General features: G+C 50.6%; 1 protein-coding gene across 1 annotated transcript in view; it reads left to right on the forward strand.

Moving 5' to 3' along the window:
- Positions 1-20,339, forward strand: part of LOC144763500 (uncharacterized) — a 236,880-nt gene that overhangs the window by 17,325 nt on the left and 199,216 nt on the right. Inside the window, exons 2-4 of the mRNA XM_078649146.1 lie at positions 6,611-6,776; positions 8,189-8,287; positions 8,737-8,867. Coding sequence (XP_078505272.1) covers positions 6,653-6,776; positions 8,189-8,287; positions 8,737-8,867 — 354 coding nt within the window. The 5' untranslated portion in view covers positions 6,611-6,652. The remainder of the gene's footprint in view (positions 1-6,610; positions 6,777-8,188; positions 8,288-8,736; positions 8,868-20,339) is intronic.

Consider the following 20,339-nt stretch of genomic DNA (forward strand, 5'->3'; position numbering starts at 1 on the left):
CTCATGGCCTCTCTGGCCCCGTCACCTCCCGTGCACCTCAGCACTTCTCATTCACCTGAAGTCTCTCCATTCAAATGTTTGTCTACTTGTATCTTACACCTCTCCAGTCCCCCATTCCTCTTTCACGTCTCCCCTTTGTTCTTCCATACCTTTTTGAACCAACGTCCCTCTCCCCCGTTACCTCAGCACCAGTGCCTAATTTGAGCAGGTGGTTTCCAGTGCTCATCACTGCCACCTAATTATGGACACTGGCACTATGAAAATCTTCCACATGGTGGCTCTGTCTGTGTAATTTAGAGATGAGCAGAACAGCTGTTTATTAATTCAATATACACTAAAAATTATAAACTCCTGACACTCATGCTTATAGCTTTGGGGGCTTGAAATAGTCTGAATAGTCACACTTGTACAAGTGTTATGGCTAGTAGTTGCATAGGTATTGTCATTGACTGTGCAGGCAAGGCACTGGGTGGGTGTTTAAAGTTGCAGTGGCCTACTGGTGAGTGCCATGGCATATGTTGTATTACAAACTAATCACTGCTCAGCACTCACCCCAGTACTCCCTCTCTTCCCCTATCACTGCTGTCCCTCACCCATGTCGCATCAAATTATCTTTTTAGGTTACAGATCATCTCTCAGCTATCTTATCTCACAGTCTAACAGTAGCCCGCACCTTTTGCTCACACTCATTTATTGCATGTCCACACTTCCCTTCGGCACTTCACATTTCACCTCATTCCTGACCTCTTCAATCAAATTCTCTCACTCCCTTGCTGTCCTCTCATCTCTCCTCACTGAGCATACATGTCGGACCCGTATACGGGACCCGTATGCTCCTCTCGGCCTGTGCCACTCTGCTTATTGTTCCCTAATTCAGAAAGGCATGAATTGTCTATCTCACTGTTTTGGGGCAGGCCACGCAGTTATGGAACTTGCACCCTCCTTTGCTTCGCTCCACCAAGAATCTTTTATCCTTTAGGAAGATATAAAAACCTGGCGCTATGCTCTGTAGGTTACCCGAATTGGCTGGCTCTCCTCCCCCTTCTGTGTGTTTATCGTTTGCCTTCTGCAGCAGATGGTTATTAGCCTCAGGGAACCTTTTGGTAACAGTAGCGCATAACAAATGTAAATAATAATAGGCAGAAGCAAGGGATCCACTACACCCGAACTGCAGGGGGGGCATTAAAACTCCAAGCCAGGGCTGGCCCTAGCACTGGTCACACACGGTGCAACAGTCTTTTTTGGTGCTCCCCCGTTTCCTCCTCCATGAATTACCTCACTACCACTCACCAACAATAAACCTCATCTCTCTATAGCACCTTTCTGACCAACATTTAATTTTTTTATAGCGCTACTCATAGTTTACTCACACTCCATGTGAGTGCACGGTGAGCGATGCAACAGTGTGAAAGTAGGGTAAAAGGAGTGATTGCAGGGTGAGTGAGGTGACCATATCAATTTGGGTGCGGATGTAAGTACAGAGTGGGACGAATTAATGCATGGTTAGTGATGGCCTTGTTTGAGTGAGCTACAGATTGAGCAGTGAGGGGGGACAGGTGAGTGAATTGTCACATGAGTGCAGCGTGAGTAGTATGCTCGTGTGCCTGCAGGGTGAGGTACAGGGTGAACAACGCAAGTGCATTGTTAGTGCAGAGTGATCACTGTGAGTGCAGGGTGAGCGGGTGAATGGTGTGAGTGCATGATGATCAGTGTGAGTGCATTGTGATTGCTGTGAGTGCAGGATGATCGTGAAAGTGAAGGGTGAGAATGAGGAGTGAGTTGTCTGAATGCAGGGTGCACTCCCAGACACTTGAAGCATAGGGTTTCAGATATAAGTTAAACTATTGCTATTATGGCATTAATCAGGGATCGAGGGTGGAGGAAATAAATAATGTGCTGATCCTGCAACAAACTTCCAGTCTTATGATTAGGATTACCAACTCATTATTTTGATGGCCCAGACGGTACAAAAATAAGCAGTCACCTAAAGCTGTATTTTTAGCACGTATCCGTCCATATGAATAGAAAGCACTTTTAATTGTGTTCTAGGGCTGCCTCAATAATCCATGACTGATAATTAAAGAGAAAAAAGACATAAAAGTCACATAACGAATGAATAAATACTTTTTTATTTATAACTTTATTTAGTGTCAAGAGGAGGTCTCTGCAGGCTCTTTAAACAATACACGGCAGGCATTTTTCTTTTGGCAACCCTACTTTATATTCCTTTTCATTAAATGCATTCTCTCACTAAAGCAGTAAATGAAAAAATATAAATGTAAGAAATAGGCATAGGGCCCAGGGGGTACTGGAACCAGAAAAAAAAGCTAAGCCTCGGTAACCATTTTACAAAGGCATGTAAATATGCAAATGGTCTTTAAAGACCTGTGAACAACTCGGGCGTGCCGGAGATAAGACTCCAGACACTGTCCAGCCGAGCCCCCAGCAGCTCGAGCTGCACTGCAGCAGCCAGGGCTGAGACACAAGAAACGGGAGGAGGGGGGCTGAAGCCCCGTAGGCCTGGGCAGAAGTGTGACTGGGAATGCGCGACCCCCTTCACATTACTCCACGACCCCCCTGGGGGTCGCGACCCACAGTTTGAAGACTCCTGCCCTAAACTGTGGAGCTCTCTCCCCTCCATTTTAAGGAATTGCAATCCTCTCCTGAGCTTTCATAAGGGTCTAAAAACCTGGTTATTTTAGCTTATCGCATCAGACCTGTGCATTATCCTTTGCCTGTAAACACTCTGGGGTAGCTGCATGCATTACAAATTGCATAATAATAACAAGGATAGGAAGGATAATATAGGAAGATTCATTTAACCAAGTTTCTGGGATGAATGTGATGTCAATGTCATTGTTCAGGATGGTTTCTGCCAGCTCTGTTGCATGCTTGATGGCCAGTCTACAGTTTATGAGCATGCAATTTGAATTGCTGTTGCTTCTGGGCTTCTAGGAGAGGGGTGCCGTAGATATTTTGATGTACTGTGCTGGTGGCCTGGCAAACTAAGGAGGGTTAAGGTCTCATTCTACTCCAGAAATCACCTGTATCTTGAAGGTGGGGGTGTCCAGGGATGTTGTAGGGTTGTATGTTTTCGCTAGATCCATCGTCTCCCTTGGGAACATCATGGGGATTGATATTTCAGCCTGTGAAATTGGTTATCGAGGGGAATTGTGTGCCAGCTGTTCATCCGGGTCTGAGATAAACATAAGGGTTGCCTGGTGATGTTGGAGAAGGGTCGGTTTGAATGTCAATCATATGCAGGGTGGGTTTTAAGAATCTTACTGATGTTGTTGATACCCTTTGATACAGTAGCAAGTTGACTCTCCAAGTGAGTTAAACGATCGGTTATGGCGATTGTGGATATATAGTTCAATGAAGATATTAATTCGAGTTGACTTTCCATGCCGAGTTAGGCATTTTGACATGTCTCTTGAGGGCCTACGTTTCAGTGGCGAGAGTATGGAGGTGTTGAGGGTCGAACTGTCATCTCTGTGGGGATCTGGGCTCTAATTCCCTTAGAAGCACAAGGGGCAAGAGATAAGTGCTATTTTCAGATGTTTCAGAATATGGTTTGACCCCTACACTGATAACACATGTTTATCATATAAGTTGGCAGGACTAGTTCTCCACCGTTTAATGTCATTATTTTTGTGGAGTTAGAGAAGTAGATGCTTCTAAATAACAAATTTGGAAATATTGTGATAGTCTTTACCAGATTATCTAAATTCAGGAACTTTCTGACTTTACACATTCTTTTCAGAGATACGGGGCGATTAGCTCACCACAGGAGCACCATGAGTTAGACATGATTAGGAATACCTAGACGATGGATGTGCGGCAGTTCTCATTAGTGCAAAAACAACAGGTGATGGACAGAACACAGAACAATGTCATGCATTCGCCCCAGTACAGAGATCTAGGCCTAAATCCATCGTTTTTGTGCTCACCATGCCATTCCAGTTTGAACCCAGCCATATGCAAACCAGTCTTGACCCTGTGCCCCATGGGAACAGTCCAGCCCGAACTGCCAAGCCAGGTTCTCCCTGGACTGGAAACAAGCATCCAATGACTGGTTTCGGGCTTTCAGCCCTCATCAGCCTGGATAGCTTGATTCCAGTGGCGTGGAGAGCACGGGACTCACGTCTGAGCATACCCGTCTCACTCGGGGTGACAAATGCAAAAACAACAGGTGATGGACAGAAGGCAGAACAATGTCATACATTCACCCAGTACAGAGATCTAGGCCTAAATCCATCGTTTTTTTGCTCACCATGCCATTCCAGTTTGAACCCAGCCATATGCAAATCAGTCTTGACCCTGTGCCCCATGGGAAAAGGCCAGCTCGAACTGCCAAGCCAGGTCCTCCCTGGACTGGAAACAAGCATCCAAGGACCGGTTTCGGGCGTTCAGCCCTCATCAGCCTGGCTAGCTTGATTCCAGTGGCATGGCGAGCACGGGACTCACGTCTGAGCATACCCGTCCCACTCGGGGTGACAAATGCAAAAACAACAGGTGATGGACAGAATGCAGAACAATTTCATACATTCACCCCAGTACAGAGATCTAGGCCTAAATCTATCGTTTTTTTGCTAACCATGCCATTCCAGTTTCAATTAAGGTCAAAATTTACTGCTGATTATTCATACATCCATGTTACAGTGGTCAGAGCATTTATTAATGCATTGATAGGGTATAAAATATATCTAAAGTAGGCTAGCAGCATAAAAGATTGTATGTCACAATATTAACTACAGAAATATTTGCTACAAGAAAATCATAACAAAAATATAAAAAAAGAAAATATTGTGGAAGTATAAATTGGTAAGTGCTGATTTACTATTAATTCAACATTCATGTACGGTAAAGATACAAATGTCATAGGTACGTGTATGTGGAGTTTAACAAAGCTGAAATACTCAATAGTTATACCTTTATATACTTGTGAATGTTTTGGCTGTCAATTTGTGCAACAAGTTTGCAATGCATAGAAATGGTCAGGTAGATGTTTTGCAGGCTCACCTACATATAGACCTGTGTCAGCCCCATTTGAGGTTCCCCTCGTCAAGGAAATTATAGATAATAAGCTTCACTGTCTAGGATAAGTGAACTCACTACTCTTACAAAGAGACAAACAAAAAACCCAGTAACAACTGCTCAAGTCATATCTGCCATCCTTCAGGTGACAAGATACCTTCCCCCAAAATTATCCCCCCTCCACACCCCAGACGCTACAGTGGGCTCATTGATCACTTGTTTGACTAGCATCCCCTTTTCGAGGTGAGGCAAGGAGAGATGAGGAGTGAGGAGGAGTGCAGTGAGGAGTAGCAATCCTGCCCATCTCAATCTTGTTTACAGGATTCTTTCCCTCATAAAGAATAAGCCCACTGAATTAGTAAAATAGGCAAATGTCTTGATTCTCAGGTAGATTATATAATATTCCTAGATCTTATGATGTTCCTTCCTCAGGCCTCAGGCACATAGCATTTACTAAGGGATGTGTGACCACTTGATCTGAGTAATTTTGTGGTATGCTTTGAGTGCACCTGTCAAACATCTTATTAAATAATATCCTAAGTGCTCATCGCTGCAATGCGTTACTCCATGCAACATACACATAAATGGTATGTGCTTTGGTCTGCATAAACCATCTATCTTCAAAGACACACTGCACTCATTTCAGTATTGCAGTGCAGTTACTCCATGCAGCACACACATACATGCATTGTTCCTTGGGCTACTCAGGCCTTCTACCTTCTGACACTGTATTCAAGGTTTACTGATGATGGATCTTCTGCTCACGGTCTCCCAACTGCAGTCATAGACATCATAATCAGGGATTTTTGGCACCGCAGTTAGGGGGATCTTTTTAAAAAGTCACGCAGCGCAGCCCCCAGCGAGGCTGTTCTACGTTGCGTGACTGAGCGGGAGCAGGAGAGGACTCTCTCCCCCCCTTTCTCTTGTGCCGGCACTAATTTCAGCAGCTGTGCACCATGAACACACCTTAGCGCTGCATCGCTAGGGTGCGTGCATGAGTGTAGGATAGGTTTTGTACAGAAGGGGTACCCTTCCTGTACAAAATACTATGCTAGGCATGATGCAAAGCTTTTCCCACTTTGCATATGTGCAGCATGCATGGAAAGTTGGAAAAGCACATAGAAATTAAAGCATTTCTCCTGTTAGCGCCTCTTTGAAGGGGTGTTAACTTTTGGTGCAAAACCATGTTTACAAATCTTTGTAAATATGGTTTTGCATCAAAAGGCTTGGGTGGTTGCATGGGAACGCCTATGTACCACTCATGTAATGCCCCCTCAGTGCAAAGTATCGCAACTTATAGGGTGCTTTCCAGCACAAATCATGTTTTGCGTTGGAAAGAAAATAGCAAAAAATAGTATTCACGCTGGTTAGCACCTCTTTTGTGGCGCTAAACCAGCGCAAAAGGTTTGAAAATCTCCCCCTTAGTATTTGACAACAGCTATGTTCCCAGCATCACGTTTAGATATTACATTCTACAGAATTAAAGATTATGGTCTGCCGGTTTGATACTAGGGATTGTTTTTTTAAAGTAGTCGGTCTTCATTGCTAACTAATCTCCCATAATCTTGAACAGCTGTCTGAGTTCACAGACGTGGAGAAAGTTGGCTGCAGAGTGATGGTGGAACTTGCTCGCTGGCTTCCCAACGTTGTACTTAGGGACATCCTGGGTCTTTTTGAGATTGAGGCCATCCCACATCCATATGTTGCGTTGTGCCTCCAACGAGTCATTCAAGGTCACGGTAAGTTGCCTGGCATTTGAGAGATCCTTACATCCGGGAAGACCATGCTAAGTGAAGTGGGAAATGGATTAAGTTCTGTTGGACACTATTGGTACAATGATCACACAATCCAAGATAGACGATATTCAAAGCACAATGGGGTAGTGATAGCTACAGACATGGGTCTCTGGTTAGGAGAGTACAGCACTGTGAAATTTCAACATCAGTAGTTCTGGCAGTTAAACTTAGAACCATAGGGTTTAACAGCAGATAAAGACTGTTGGGCCGTCAGCCTGCTTCCTGCCTGCTTCTCGGAAACGTATAATCCAATCTGGTTCTCAGCTTCAGCTTTTCCACTTAGTACTTTTCTTTGCTTGTCTCACTTGAACATTTTAGATTAAGTTACTGATCCATACAATTTCTGGCAGAATTTTACTCCGCATATTTGGTACTCTCTCTGTGATATAATTGTTACTCGTTACCCCCTCCCCCTTCCACTTCAGTTTTACTTTCTGACCTCTAATGTTGGGGGAATTGATGCTCCCAGGTTCAGGGCCTAGGGAATTCATGAGCAACCCTTCTAACAAGTATGGCCTCTTGTACTTGAAATACCAGTAGCCAGATACTACTGTGAGATCACAGAATAAAAAGAACCTCCTTTTAGACTTTGACTCTCAGGGAATTGGCTGTCTATTTCCCAGAATCTCCTACAAGGAAACACAGCCAGTCTCCAGAAAGGACCTAAACAAATACTCTTCTAAATCTTGTGTGCCGCCTGTGTCAGATCGAAGGAAGCCCAAAGGCTGCACCGTTTCTCTGTTGGGCCATCCATCTCACTTCAATGTACACCCCAAGACTCTCCCTTTATATTGTCCCACCCATGTCAGTTCAAAGTACATATATTGGATCCAAACGGGGAAGGACCATAGCACTCCCATGTACTTCTGTTATTTCAATTGGTGTTATTGTCATTGGTGCAAATTGGTAAATCCTCCTGAGTAGGAGGATGATTCAATGAACGTTTTGTGTTGCTCCCTGGGCGGGAGGGCGTCTCCAATTGCACTCCTTTGGGCATGAAAAGGCATTAATGTGTAAAAAGAACACATCTTTGTATTACTGAAGAAAGTAATATGACACAATGGAATAAAAAGCAACAATGAATAAAATTGATTTGGAAAATAATTTAAAAGAGTGAATACTTTATTGAAATATAAAGGAGTGCAATTGGAGACTTCCTCCCGCCCAGGGAGCAACGCAAACCATTCAGTTCAAAGTACATCCCAGTCCTAAGGTCTATCTGTTGTATGTTTCAGTTTGAAGGGCACTACAGGACTCCCATCTCTGCTGTGGCACCTGTGTACACCCGGGCACCACAGGCTTTTGCCTCCACTATGCAACCAGTCTGAGCTGTGTTTTTTGTTGTCACCTCACAGTGTCCACAATGAAGTATTCTGAGGGTTTAATCCTTGAACGCTTTCTACCCATCATGAAGAAAGCAAGAACTTTCACTCACTGTTGGTATTTCTGCCGTGGTAAGTATAAACTAGTATTAGGAAGCTTCTCTGAAACTGGATGGAGCAAGCACCCACTACAAGAATACATGCAATTTTTCAGAAAAAGCCAGGGATAATTTTATATAATTGTATGTATCATTTTGATCAACAGCCGCAGAGTTTGTCTGAGAATTTTTCCAAAATCTTCTGGGTGTTGAATTCATCTCTAAGAAATGATTTTGCTTTCTTCATAAAATGGACAGATTCTGTACATTGTATGTAAAATTGATATGCTCTGTATTATTTTGAGCAACAGCTGATGTATTAGAATGTGTCAAAAGTCATTAAAAAACTTCCCTCCCTCCCCTTGATTTTTATGAACCTCAAGCATGTATTCTGGGGAAGGGGAAAGTTGGTAGGGTTAAGGGTGTATATAGAGAAAGCATAAGTGGGCTTTTGGACAGAACTGATTTGTATTTTCTCTGCAGCCTTTGCATCCTTAACTTGGGCATTTGCCCAGAGCACAGAAGCAAAGCTTGTTCCGCAATATTTGAAGGGCTATGTTATCTGCAAGGTCTATCTTGACATACCATGCATGAACACCAAGGAAAAGTGCAAGGTAAGTTTTCAAGTCAGAATGGATTCTTGAGAGAGACAAAGCATGCTACTATTATCTACTGAGGGCCCGATTCACAGAATGAATTTAAGACTAAATCCTAAACTTAACACTATTTTGGTATTCACAGAATGCACTTACTACTTTTGGCATTCACAGAATGAACTTAAGACTCAATCCTAAACTTACTACTATTTTGGTATTCACAGAATGCACTTACTACTTTTGGTATTCACAGAAGTTAGGATTTTGTCTTAAGTTTGTCTTAAGACAAACTTAAGAAAGACTTAAGACAGACTTAAGACAGACTTAAGTTAGGATTTTGTCTTAAGTCTGTCTTAAGTCTGTCTTAAGTTTGTCTTAAGTCTGTCTTAAGTCTGTCTTAAGTCTGTCTTAAGTTTGTCTTGAAATCGCTATTTTGGGCCAATAAGGGGGCAGCACAGACCACAGACTAGCTTGTTGGTGTGAAAAAGGCCGCTTTATTGGAAACAGGTGCTCCTTACATACAAGTTCCCTTGGCTTGTGCCGTACAAAACTAAACCTCACTTCCTACTTTACCCCCCACCCCCTCCCCTAAACATGTTCCCCCCTGCCTGCAACAATTATAAACACAACTTGCAATTTATTAACCTTTCTACAACTACCTAACTAGGTAAACTTCTTATGTTCTTTCATAACTGTAACTATACGTTATTATACCACAACTGACCTAGGAAAAACGCCCCAAAGAAACATAGCGCACCACACCAGCACCTGTTCCAGCGACAACACCAATACAAAATTCCCCCCGATGCACCTGCTCCCAAGAAAACTACCTAGCTGAAAAAGTAATGAGCTATCCAACAACAAACCCCGCAAAAACCAGCTGGAAGCTCGTTCCCTAGGGAGGGAGGGCGGGTCAAAGCTAAACTGCCCAGTATCCTCCCTGACCGGCTGTTGTGTCACAAACACCAAAATGGTGGCTAGTGACACAAGATGGCCGGTTATAAAACGCCCAAGCCCAAAAACCCCGGGGGGACAGGCTTCTCGCTGGTCGGCCACCACCCCCATGCCCTATTGGGCCAAAAAGGGGGGCAGCACAGACCACAGACTGCTTGATGGTGTGAAAAATGCAGCTTTATTGGAAACAGGTGCACCTTAAATACAAGTTCCCTTGGCCTGTGCCGTCAAACCTAAACCTAACTAAATATTGTCTTCCTACTTTATCCCCCACCCCCTCCCCTAAACGTGTTCCCCCCTGGAAGAATTATAAACACAACTTGCAATTTCCTAACCTTTCTACAACTACCTAACTAGGTAAACTTCTTATGTTCTTTCATAACTGTAAAAAAAAAAGCCACCCGGAAAGTCGACCCCACTAGGACTCCTGACGCTTTGGGTATCTGCACACCCCTATCGCTCTGTCCAAAGCCTTCTTCAACTGCACTATATACAATTCCATGCCATAGCGGGACAGATGCAACCCATCTTCCCTGAAGAAATACACTGCCGCATAGCGCAGCTCCGGACGTTCCCTCCTTCCAAACCCTTCTTTGTCGCAAAAAACTCTCATGACCCTATAAATCTTCCTTCGCGCCCTTTCTATGGCCACCGACCGTTCAGCTCCTCTCCAATATCTCTTCGGTATAAACTCAGACCATATCACATGGCAACCAGACTATTGCCGCTGAATCGCCAGCAAATCCTGCTTCATTTGTTTCAGCAACGCTAAGACTTTTCCCCTAAATGAATAACCAGAACATCCGGGCAAACTCCCCCCTTAACTATCTTACTCAGCTCTGGAATTAACTCATGCCACCTCATGCCCCTCTTCCCTTGCCAGTGACAACGAAAAGCCTAGGATCTAATGCTGGATTCAAATTCCTGGTCTTGTCCCATTCATATCGCTCCGCTTGTTTCATGAAAGAGTGTCCTAAGATGAGGATGGACAATGCTGCTATGGTCGGTCCCGCCTCCACACCTGAAAAGACACATATGTGAGACAAGTGACAACAAATCAAGCCTTCTCCTCCCTGAAACCCCGCATCCTGATGTATGTCTTATAACAGTCCGATTTCCAGCACCCCAGTCCCATCAAATCCTCCCTCCCCCACCCCTTCTTTGCCGCGTCTGTTGTTGCGCCTATACGAAAGGAGTGCATCCCAAACAGTCTGGTGTTCTCACCCATAGCGTGAAGGGCGTGCCGCAGAACCCAAAGTAGTCGTGCCGCTGACACCTGGCTACCCTCGGCCCATCGAAAAACCTCACCCGCCTCATCACTCGCCCGGGACGCCGGCATCTCACCCCACAACGCGGGGCACACCGCCCGATCCGCCACGCATCCCATGACAACCCATTTCCCCACTCCCCGTTGATTAGTCTTTGAGTGCCGCAAATAAACCGCCACCTCCATGGTCCGCAACTCCACCTCCCCCCACCGTACCCCCTGTTTCCCTCTTGTCCCCAGGGGCTCTGACACCCGAAAAACCCCGAAATACATCCGCGACATTAGCGTGGAAAACAGAATAGCTTCCTCTCTGTTGTGGCAAATCTCCGGCATGAGCTTATCAAGCCGACAAGAATCCCCGCCGTAATGGGCGGCGCAGTGAGGCATTGGCACCTCGTTCCCGCGCCCATCCTTCCAATAAACGTGCACCCAGTTCACCCACCGACGGTGAATAGCCTCACCACAATTTTCCCATGAATGCTATGGCCGACTGCTTGCCCGCGATCGTCAACTTGGACATTCCTTTGTCCATTATTGCCAAAATGAAGTGCACCACCTGCTCAGCCCCTCAACCCATGACTGTCTAGCCGCGTCGCCCCACTGTCCAAAAAGTCCCGCCAAGCCTACTCATACGCCCTCCAGGTTGAAACGGCCACTGACCCTCTTACCAGTTGAGCAACTCTTTCTCTCCTACTGATCACATTCCTGTCGGCACCGGCATCTTGCATTCGTCCGCCTCCATGGCTAGCCCATGGAACCTCTGCCACTGTGAACGAGACAAAGCATCCGCAATGTCATTGTCCACCCCCGGCACATGCCGGGCTTGAAACAAAATGTCATGTTCCCAACATTGCAGCACAAATACCCTAAACAATTTGCGCACCTGTGGGTCCCTGGCTGACGGCTTATTCACGACATGTACCACCGACATGTTATCCACCTTAAAAATCACCTTTTTGTGTGCCAGCTCCCCTGCCCACACCGTCACCGCCACCAGCTGGGGAAACCGTTCCAAAAATACAATGCTCCTTCCCCCGTTCTGCCACTGTGGGGGCCAAACCTCAGCGCACCACTTCCCCTGCCAATACAGTCCAAAACCACCCACCCCCGCCTCGTCCAAGGAGATGGTCGCGTCCCATTCCCACTCCTCCGGGGGAACCATGGGAATACCATTAAATCACTCCAAGAACGCACGCCACATGCGCAGGTCTTCCTTCGTACCCGCCGACAGGCGCAGATGATGGTGTGGTAGTGTCAAAGCGAACAGGGACACGCCCAGACGTTTGCAAAAGGTTTGCCCCGCTCGCACCACCCGGCCCGCAAAGTTCAAGTGCCCTAAGAGAACCTGCACTTTCCGTACCGTTACCTAATGCTTGGCCAACATGGTGTCAATCAACAGCAGCATGTGCACCTTCTTATCTCCCAGAAAACGGGTCTCCATGGCTACAGAGTCTAGTTCTATACCCAGAAATGACAGCCCGTGCTTGGACCTTGTGACCTCTCTGGTGCCAGGGGCACACCCAGGTAGCCCATGAGCTCTCTAAAACTGTCCAGCTGCTGCTGCCAGTCCACCGAACCAGGCAGTCCCACCAGGAAAAAGTCATCCAGGTAGTGCGTCACTGTCTCTTTGCCCGTGTGCCACGAAAAAAGCCACTGCAAAAGGAGCTGAACCGTTCAAACAAAGCGCAAGAGATGAAACACCCCATGGGTAAAGCTTTGTCCACGAAGATGGACCCCTCGAACTGAATCCTCAATAGTTGAAAATCCTCCGGGTGTACCCGAAGCAGTCAAAAAGCTGACTTGGTGTCGCGTTTTGCCATGAGGGCGCCTGTCCCCACCGTCACAACCAGCCGCTTGCCACATCCACGGAGGAGTAAGAAACCGACGACAGATCAGCCGCTATGTAATCACTGACCGACGCCCCCTCCGGCCATGACAGATGCTGAATCAGCCGATACTGTCCAGGCTCCTTCTTTGGCACCACTGCGATAGGGGAGATAATCAGGTCTCGAATAGGGGTCACTTGAAAAGGCCCCACCATCCGCCCTTCCCAGACTTCCTTTCCCAGTTTATCCAGTACCACCGCTGTGTGTGCTGACAGATTTTAGATTTTCGGCCCATCTGGCAGCTCTCGGACCCTCGTACCCCAGCCGGAAACCCTCCCGAAACCCCTGCCGAAGCAGTCCTGTGTCTTCGGTCCGTGGATAAGACGCCAAGAAGGTTTCCTGCCGGTCCTGTTTAACTGGTGTATGAGCCTTTCCCCAGAGACCCCTCTCCTCCCCTACCTCCCCTGCCCCCGACTGTTGCCCCGACGGCGCGGACTGCTGACCCTGACTACCGCCTCCCTTCCCACAGCATTGCACCACTGGGTACCGCCCTGCGCATTTGGAGCATTCGCTCCGGAACCTGCAATATTATCTCGCACAAGCGCCCTTGTTGTAGTACCAACACACTCCCACTGTGGCACTGACCGTATTCCATCCCTGCCCCACTTCACCTGAAAGGGGCGAGGCGCGAGCAGTAAACCGCTGGCGGTTTATATCGTTTTGCCAAACGTTGCCCCACCCCATGGTCTGCTGGTGTAGATCTGAATCGATTTCCCCCCATTTCGCCTCCGGGTCCCAGGCCAAGCGCGCTCTAAACTTTTCGTTATAGTGCGACCATGCGTAACGCCCGTACATGACCGGCGCTCACCTGATCACGTCCATGTATTTAAACAGCACGACAGACCGGTCCGGGTACTTTTCGCAGTACACACTGGCAAAAATCAAGAAACCAGCTGACCAATTTTCAATGTTCAGGGGCACCCTTGGCCGCTTAGCCAACTCCAGCTCCTCCTCCTTAGACCCCTCCTTTGCCGTCAGCTCACGATGCAGGAGCTTTAAGATATCCACTTACTCCCCTTTCCATATCTTCTCCTTGGTGGCCAACGACAGGTGTGCCCCCAAGGGATTCGTAATGCCCATATTCGGCAGCTTGCGCACCGGGACCTCATGACTCTGCTTACCTTCCTTACCATCCTTGCCCTCCTTGGGTATTCCCCCATCCGCCTTTCCCCCCGTCGCACCTAGACCCGTCTCCGCCGGCCCCACCCCTGTGTCCCGCACGTTCGTTCCTTTATTCAAACGCACTCCTCTTCCTCCCCCCGCATCCGTGCCGACCGAGACCTTGTCCTGCGTGACTTACCTGGCGTCAAGGTCGGCGTCCGCACTGGATCCCGCCGCCTAACCAGTTGAGCAGGGGGGTCATCACTCTCTCCGCCTTGGGTCTCTTTCACGCACACTGCAAGCAACTAGGAACAGCATTACTCCGATACCCCCATCCTAACCCTCCCCCGCCTCTGCTACAATATTTCTCCTTCCACCACACTCTCCTCATCATAATCCAACTGTGACGGGCCGTCCACCTCGGACTGCAGCCCTGTTAGCCCCATGCGTTCTTGCCATAGGCCGCCCTGCGCGGGCTCCCGCCTGCTCAGCCCTACCCGCTCCCTACGTGTAATCCAACTGGGACGGGCCGTCCACCTCAGACTCCAGCCCTGTTAGCCCCATGCGTTCTTGCCATAGGCCGCCCTCTGAGGGCTCCAGCCTGCTCAGCCCTGCCCGCTCCCTACATGAGAGGAGCAGGTCACCCAAATCCAAACTCTCTCCCCTCTGCCCTGTGCGCCACTCCTCCGGGTCCCGATCTGAACTGATGGACCTCTGCCCCCATTCCCCGGTGGCTGCATTGACTCGTCGGGGTGGGGTTGGTGGGGTCTTACTTCCCGCCTCCTGTAGGACGCTACCGTCAGGTCCCTCGTGGGAGCACAACTGCCTGCATGAGGCAGAGCTGGCCCATCCTCCCGAGCACCTCACCATGCAGTCCTGCTGAAAGAAAGAGGTGGAGTCCAACATGCCAGGGTTAAACCTGTCCCCTAAGCTGTCAAACCCACCAGCGTCTCCCCGGGAGCCCCCCAATCCCCCCAACCCCCACCGCACCGGACGAATGGCCCTGCACCGCGACTGGGTAGACCGCCAAGCCCCAGTCCCACTCCCCTGAGCGCCCCACCCCCCAACCACCTGCACTTTTCTCCCCGTCACTCCATACCAAGGACTCCATCTCCCGGCGGACCACGCCTCCCCCCGGGCCCCCCTGGCACCCATGCACCCCCACGACACCCGATGATCCCACCGGCTCTCCCCAGGCCCCAGCGGCCGGCCACCGATTGCGCCGGCCCTCAGACGCCCTCCCGCGCCGCTCCCACACGTCCAAAGCCGGCATGGATCCCAATGTAGAAAATCCCTGCCCCCCTGCCTCTCCCCCCACCCGTCGCCCGGCATCTCCCTCAACTCGATATTCTTGGAGAGCCCCCGCCTCTCTCCCACTTGACCCCTCCCCCACACCGATTACGCGACCTGGCCTGTACCTCCATCCCCCTGGCATCCTCTCTCGGACCCTCTAATGCCCCATGGCCCCCATGCCCCCTCCCCTGCCCCTTCCCCCTCTTCCGTGCTATCAATAAGCAAGGCGTAAGACCCCCTGCTGTTCTCCAGGGCGGGCGAATCCCCCCACCGCTCCACCCCTGTTCTGGGACCACCGCACCTCACTTATTGCCACGTTTCCGCTTGTGGGCGCCACCCCCCTCGCCCGCTTCACCCCTGCATCCCCTGCCCCTCCCTGTGCCGTGCCGCCCCCTCCATAAACACAAGGTAGGCCGCGCAACAGTGCCCCGCTTCCCACCCCACGGGCGTTTGACAGGCGATTGCCACCCGCTGCGCTCCTAGAGGGTCTCACCTTCACGCCGGGCCGCAGCATGTCAGTGCGGTCTGCATCCTCTAAGAGGCGGATGGCCTCTAGGACACGCAGATCCTCCAAGCGTGCTATCCCTCTCCGTCAATGGGCCCCGTGCAGAGACGCTCCTCAGATCTCCTCGCTGACACCATGCACCGTTCCTCACAGCTGGTGACCAAAGGCTTCCTCTGCCACTATCACCGAGAAACACACAACAGAACGCCACCACAAAGCTAAACAAAGCTAAAGTCAACAAAGCTAAACTGCCCAGTGTCGTCCGTGACCGGCTGTTCAATCAGTCATTTGTTAAGCGCACTACATACCCGCGAGGGTCTCAAGGCGCTAGGGGGGAGGTGGGGGCCGCTACTGATCGAACAGCCAGGTCTTTAGTGTCCTCCTGAAGGTCAGCAGGTCTTGGGTCTGTCGTAGCCTCAGTGGGAGGGTGTTCCATGTCTTGGCGGCGAGGTGGGAGAAGGATCTCCCGCTGGTGGTGTTCTTCTGATGCGTGGGACGGTGGCGAGTGAGACGTCGGCGGAACGTAGCTGGTGGTTGGGGGCGTAGAAGGAGAGCCGTCTGTTGAGGTAGTCTGGGCCGGTCTTGTGGAGTGCCTTGTGTCCGTGGATGAGGAGCTTGAAGGATATCCTCTTGTTGACAGGGAGTCAGTGCAGGTTTCTCAGGTGGGGGGGTGATGTGGCCGTGTCGTGGTACATCGAGGATCAGTCGTGCCGAGGCGTTTTGGATGCGTTGTAGTCGATTGATGAGTTTGCTGCTGACGAGGGCCTGGGTGACTGTCTTTCTTGTATCTGTCGGGATCCATCTGTAGATCTTGCGGAGCATGCGGAGGGTGTTGAAACAGGAGGAGGAGACGGCGTTGACTTACTTGCTCATTGAAAGCGCTGAGTCGAGGATGATTCCCAGGTTGCGTGCATGGTCGGTGGGGGTCGGGCTGCCCCCAGTGCCGTTGGCCACCAGGAGTCATCCCAGGCTGATGGGTTGGAGCCGAGGATGAGGACCTCCGTCTTGTCCGAGATCAGCTTCAGACGGCTGATCTTCATCCAGTCGGCGATGGCCTTCAATCCTTCATGGAGGTTGGCTTTGGCGGTGAAGGGGTCCTTGGTGAGGGAGAGGATCAGTTGAGTGTCGTCGGCGTATGAGATTATGTTGAGGTTGTGCTTTCGGGCGACGTGTGCAAGCGGGGCCATGTAAATGTTGAACAGTGCCGGGCTGAGGGAGGATCCTTGGGGTACGCTGCAGATGATCTCGGAGGCTTCGGAATGGAACGGGGGGAGGCGGATGCTTTGGGTTCTGCGGGAGAGGAAGGAGGTGGTCCATTCCAGAGCCTTGTCTCGGATCCCTGCGGTGTGGAGCTGTTTGCGTAGTGTGCGGTGGCAGACGGTGTCGAAGGCGGCGGAGAGGTCTAGGAGGATGAGTGCTGCAGTCTCCCTGTTGTCTAGCAGGGTCCTGATGTCGTCGGTGGCGGGGATGAGAGCGGTCTCGGTGCTGTGGTTGCTGCGGAACCCTGACTGGGAAGGGTCCAGTATTCTGTTCTCTTCAAGGTATTGGGTTAGCTGTCTGTTAATGATTTTCTCAATGACCTTGGCCGGGAAGGGGAGCAGAGAGATGGGTCAGAAGTTCTTGAGGTCTCTTGGGTCTGCCTTGGGTTTTGTGAGTAGAGTGTTGATCTCGGCATGTTTCCAGCTCTCTGGGAAGGTCGCGGTCTCAAGGGAGAGATTGATGATGTTGCGTAGGTGGGGTGCGATGGAGCTGCCTGCTTTGTTGAAGACGTGGTGCGGGAATGGGTATGACTGAGAGCCGGAGTTGATTGTGCTCATGGTCTTGATGGTGTCATTAATGCTCACGCTGGTCCAGGCTAGCTAGGGGACATGGTCTATGGTGTGCGGAGGGTCTGTTGTGTTGCTGTCAGTTGGGGATGTCTGGGTGTTGAAGCTGTCGTGGATGTCTGTGGAAGAAGGTGGCGAGGGAGTCGCACAGGGCTTGCGACGGCGGGATGTCGTTGGTGTTGGAGCTGGGGTTGGATAGTTCCTTCACGATGTTGAAGAGCTCCTTGCTGTCGTGCGCATTGTTGTCGAGGCGGTCTTTGAAGGAGGTCTTTTTGGCAGCCCTGATGAGGTGGTGGTGGTTGCGGATGGCGTCCTTGTGTGCTGCGTGGGTGTCCAGAGTTTGTTCACTGTGCCATTTCTTCTCTAGTTTCCGGCAGGCTTGCTTGGAATCTAGAAGTTCTGCGGTGAACCAGCTGGCCCTCTTGCTGGTGTCTCTGTGGGGGGGTTTCTTCAGCGGGGCGAGGGTGTTGGCGCAGTCCTCGATCCAGCGTCTGAGGTTGTGGGCAGCAACGTCGGTGTTGGAGAGTTCGGTGGGGGGGCTGAGAGCGAGGTTTGCATGTAGTTGGCCTTCGGTGATTTTGCTCCAGCGGCAGCGGGGATCTGTTGGGTGTGGTGGTGTGTGGTGGGTTTCTGGAAGGTGAAGTGGATGCAGCGGTGGTCACTCCAGAGGAGTTCGGTGGTGTGGCTGACGGAGACATGCGGGCTTGAGGAGAAGATGGGGTTGAGCGTGTGGCCGGCAGAGTGGGTGGGTGTTGTGACTAGTTGTCTTAGTCCAAGGTTGGTGAGGTTATCCATCAGGGTTGTAGAGTTGTTGTTGTTGTTGTTGTTCTCAAGGTGAAAGTTCAGGTCTCCGAGGAGGATGTAGTCGGTGGAGGTCAGGGCGTGCGTGCTGATGAAGTCGGCGATGGAGTCGCTGAACTGGGGGCAGGGTCCGGGGGGTCGGTAGATGAGGGTGCCTCTGAGCATGGAGTTGGGGTCTGTGTGGATCTGGAAATGCATGTGTTCGGCGGTGCTGAGCGCGTCGTCGGTGCTAGTCGAGACACTGATGCTGTTCTTGTGGTCGATGGCGATTCCTCCTCCGACTCCGTTGTGCGGTCTCTGTGGGTGATCTTGTATCCGTCTGGGATGGCTATGGCGATTTCGGGTGCGGAGGAGTTGTCCAACCAGGTCTCAGTCAGGAAGGTGACGTCCGGGGTGGTTGTGTTGAGCAGGTCCAAGAGCTCGATGGCGTGTTTGCATGCGGAGCGGGTGTTCAGTAGTATGCATCGGAGGTGGTTGAGGTCTTTCATGCCGGGTGGTTCGTCGGCTCTGTGGCTGGTGTAGCTGCAGTTCCGGCAGGTGAAGGGACCGTGTGTGCATTTTGGGGCAGCCTTGAAGCAGTTGTGGGTCCGTCCGGGGTTGAGAGCGTGCAGAGTGCTGGCGTCATAGTGGCGGCGGTCGTCATGGCGGGTGCGGGGGCCAGGGGTTCTTGCGCTGGGCGCGGTCCAGGCACGGACAGGCTGCAGACGGGCTTGCTGCGCACCAGTGGCATGTATGGAGAGGTGGGAGTGAAGCAGCTGGGAGGCGGGGGCAGCGAAAGGGCAGTCAGGGGGGCGGAGCCGCAGGGGACGCAGCAGCGGGGGTGGTGAGGGGCGACGAAGGAAACAGAAGGCAAAAGGGCACAACAATTGAGGGGGGAACGATTTGCACAGAGGGCAGAAAGGTCACAAAAAGGGCAAAAAGGTCACAAGAATACAGGGGGAAACGAGTGGCACAGAAGGCAAAAGGTCACAAGAAGGGCAAAAAGGTCACAGAAAAAGGAGGGGAAACGAGTGGCACATAAGGCAAAAGGTCACAAGAAACTGCAGAAAGGTCACAAAAAATGGGGGGAACCGAGTGGCACAGAAGGCAGAAAGGTCACAGAAATGCAGGGGCAGTTAAGCAACAGAAGGCAAAAACTGGCAGAGAGACACGGGGGCCGTGAGGGGAGCAGAACGAAAAAGCAGGCAGAGAGGCACAGGGGCAGTGAGGGGAGCAGAAGGGAAACCAGGGAGAGAGACACGGGGCAGCGAGGGGAACAGAGGGAGAGAACGGGCACAGACCACATACAGGCAGCGGGGAGACAGACAACAGCAGTCACAGACAACAATGAAAATGCAGTCACTACAACGGGAGTAATGAAAGAAAATACAGGCAATACAATGGAGGATGAGCAAACCTACGACCTACCACTGGCCACCATGGATGAGGCGCAGGTGGTAGCCTGCGGGTGGAGGAGGGCCTCGAACTTCCTCAGCAGCAGCAGCTGGGCAGGGAGGCACAGGCGGTGCTGTGCGGAGGGGGAGTGATCTACCTGGAAGGGTGAAGGGTCAAGGGTCGCTCTCCTCACCGCACAGCAGCCGGCCTATATGGGGAGGTGGGAGGGAGGAGCAGCTGGGAGGCGGGAGGTGGGGGCAGCAAATGGACAGCTCGGGGGAGGAGCCACAGGGGATGCAGCGGCGAGGGGTGACAAAGTAAACAGAAGGCAAAAGGGCACAACAATTGAGGGGAAACGAGTGGCACAGAAGGCAGAAAGGTCACAAAAAGGGCAAAAGGTAACAGATATACAGGCGGAAATGAGTGGCACAGAGGCACAAAGGTCACGAGAAAGGGCAGAAAGGTCAGAAAAATCGGGGGAAA

Source organism: Lissotriton helveticus, chromosome 6 (genome assembly GCF_964261635.1).
Source record: "Lissotriton helveticus chromosome 6, aLisHel1.1, whole genome shotgun sequence".
Taxonomy (NCBI): domain Eukaryota; kingdom Metazoa; phylum Chordata; class Amphibia; order Caudata; family Salamandridae; genus Lissotriton; species Lissotriton helveticus.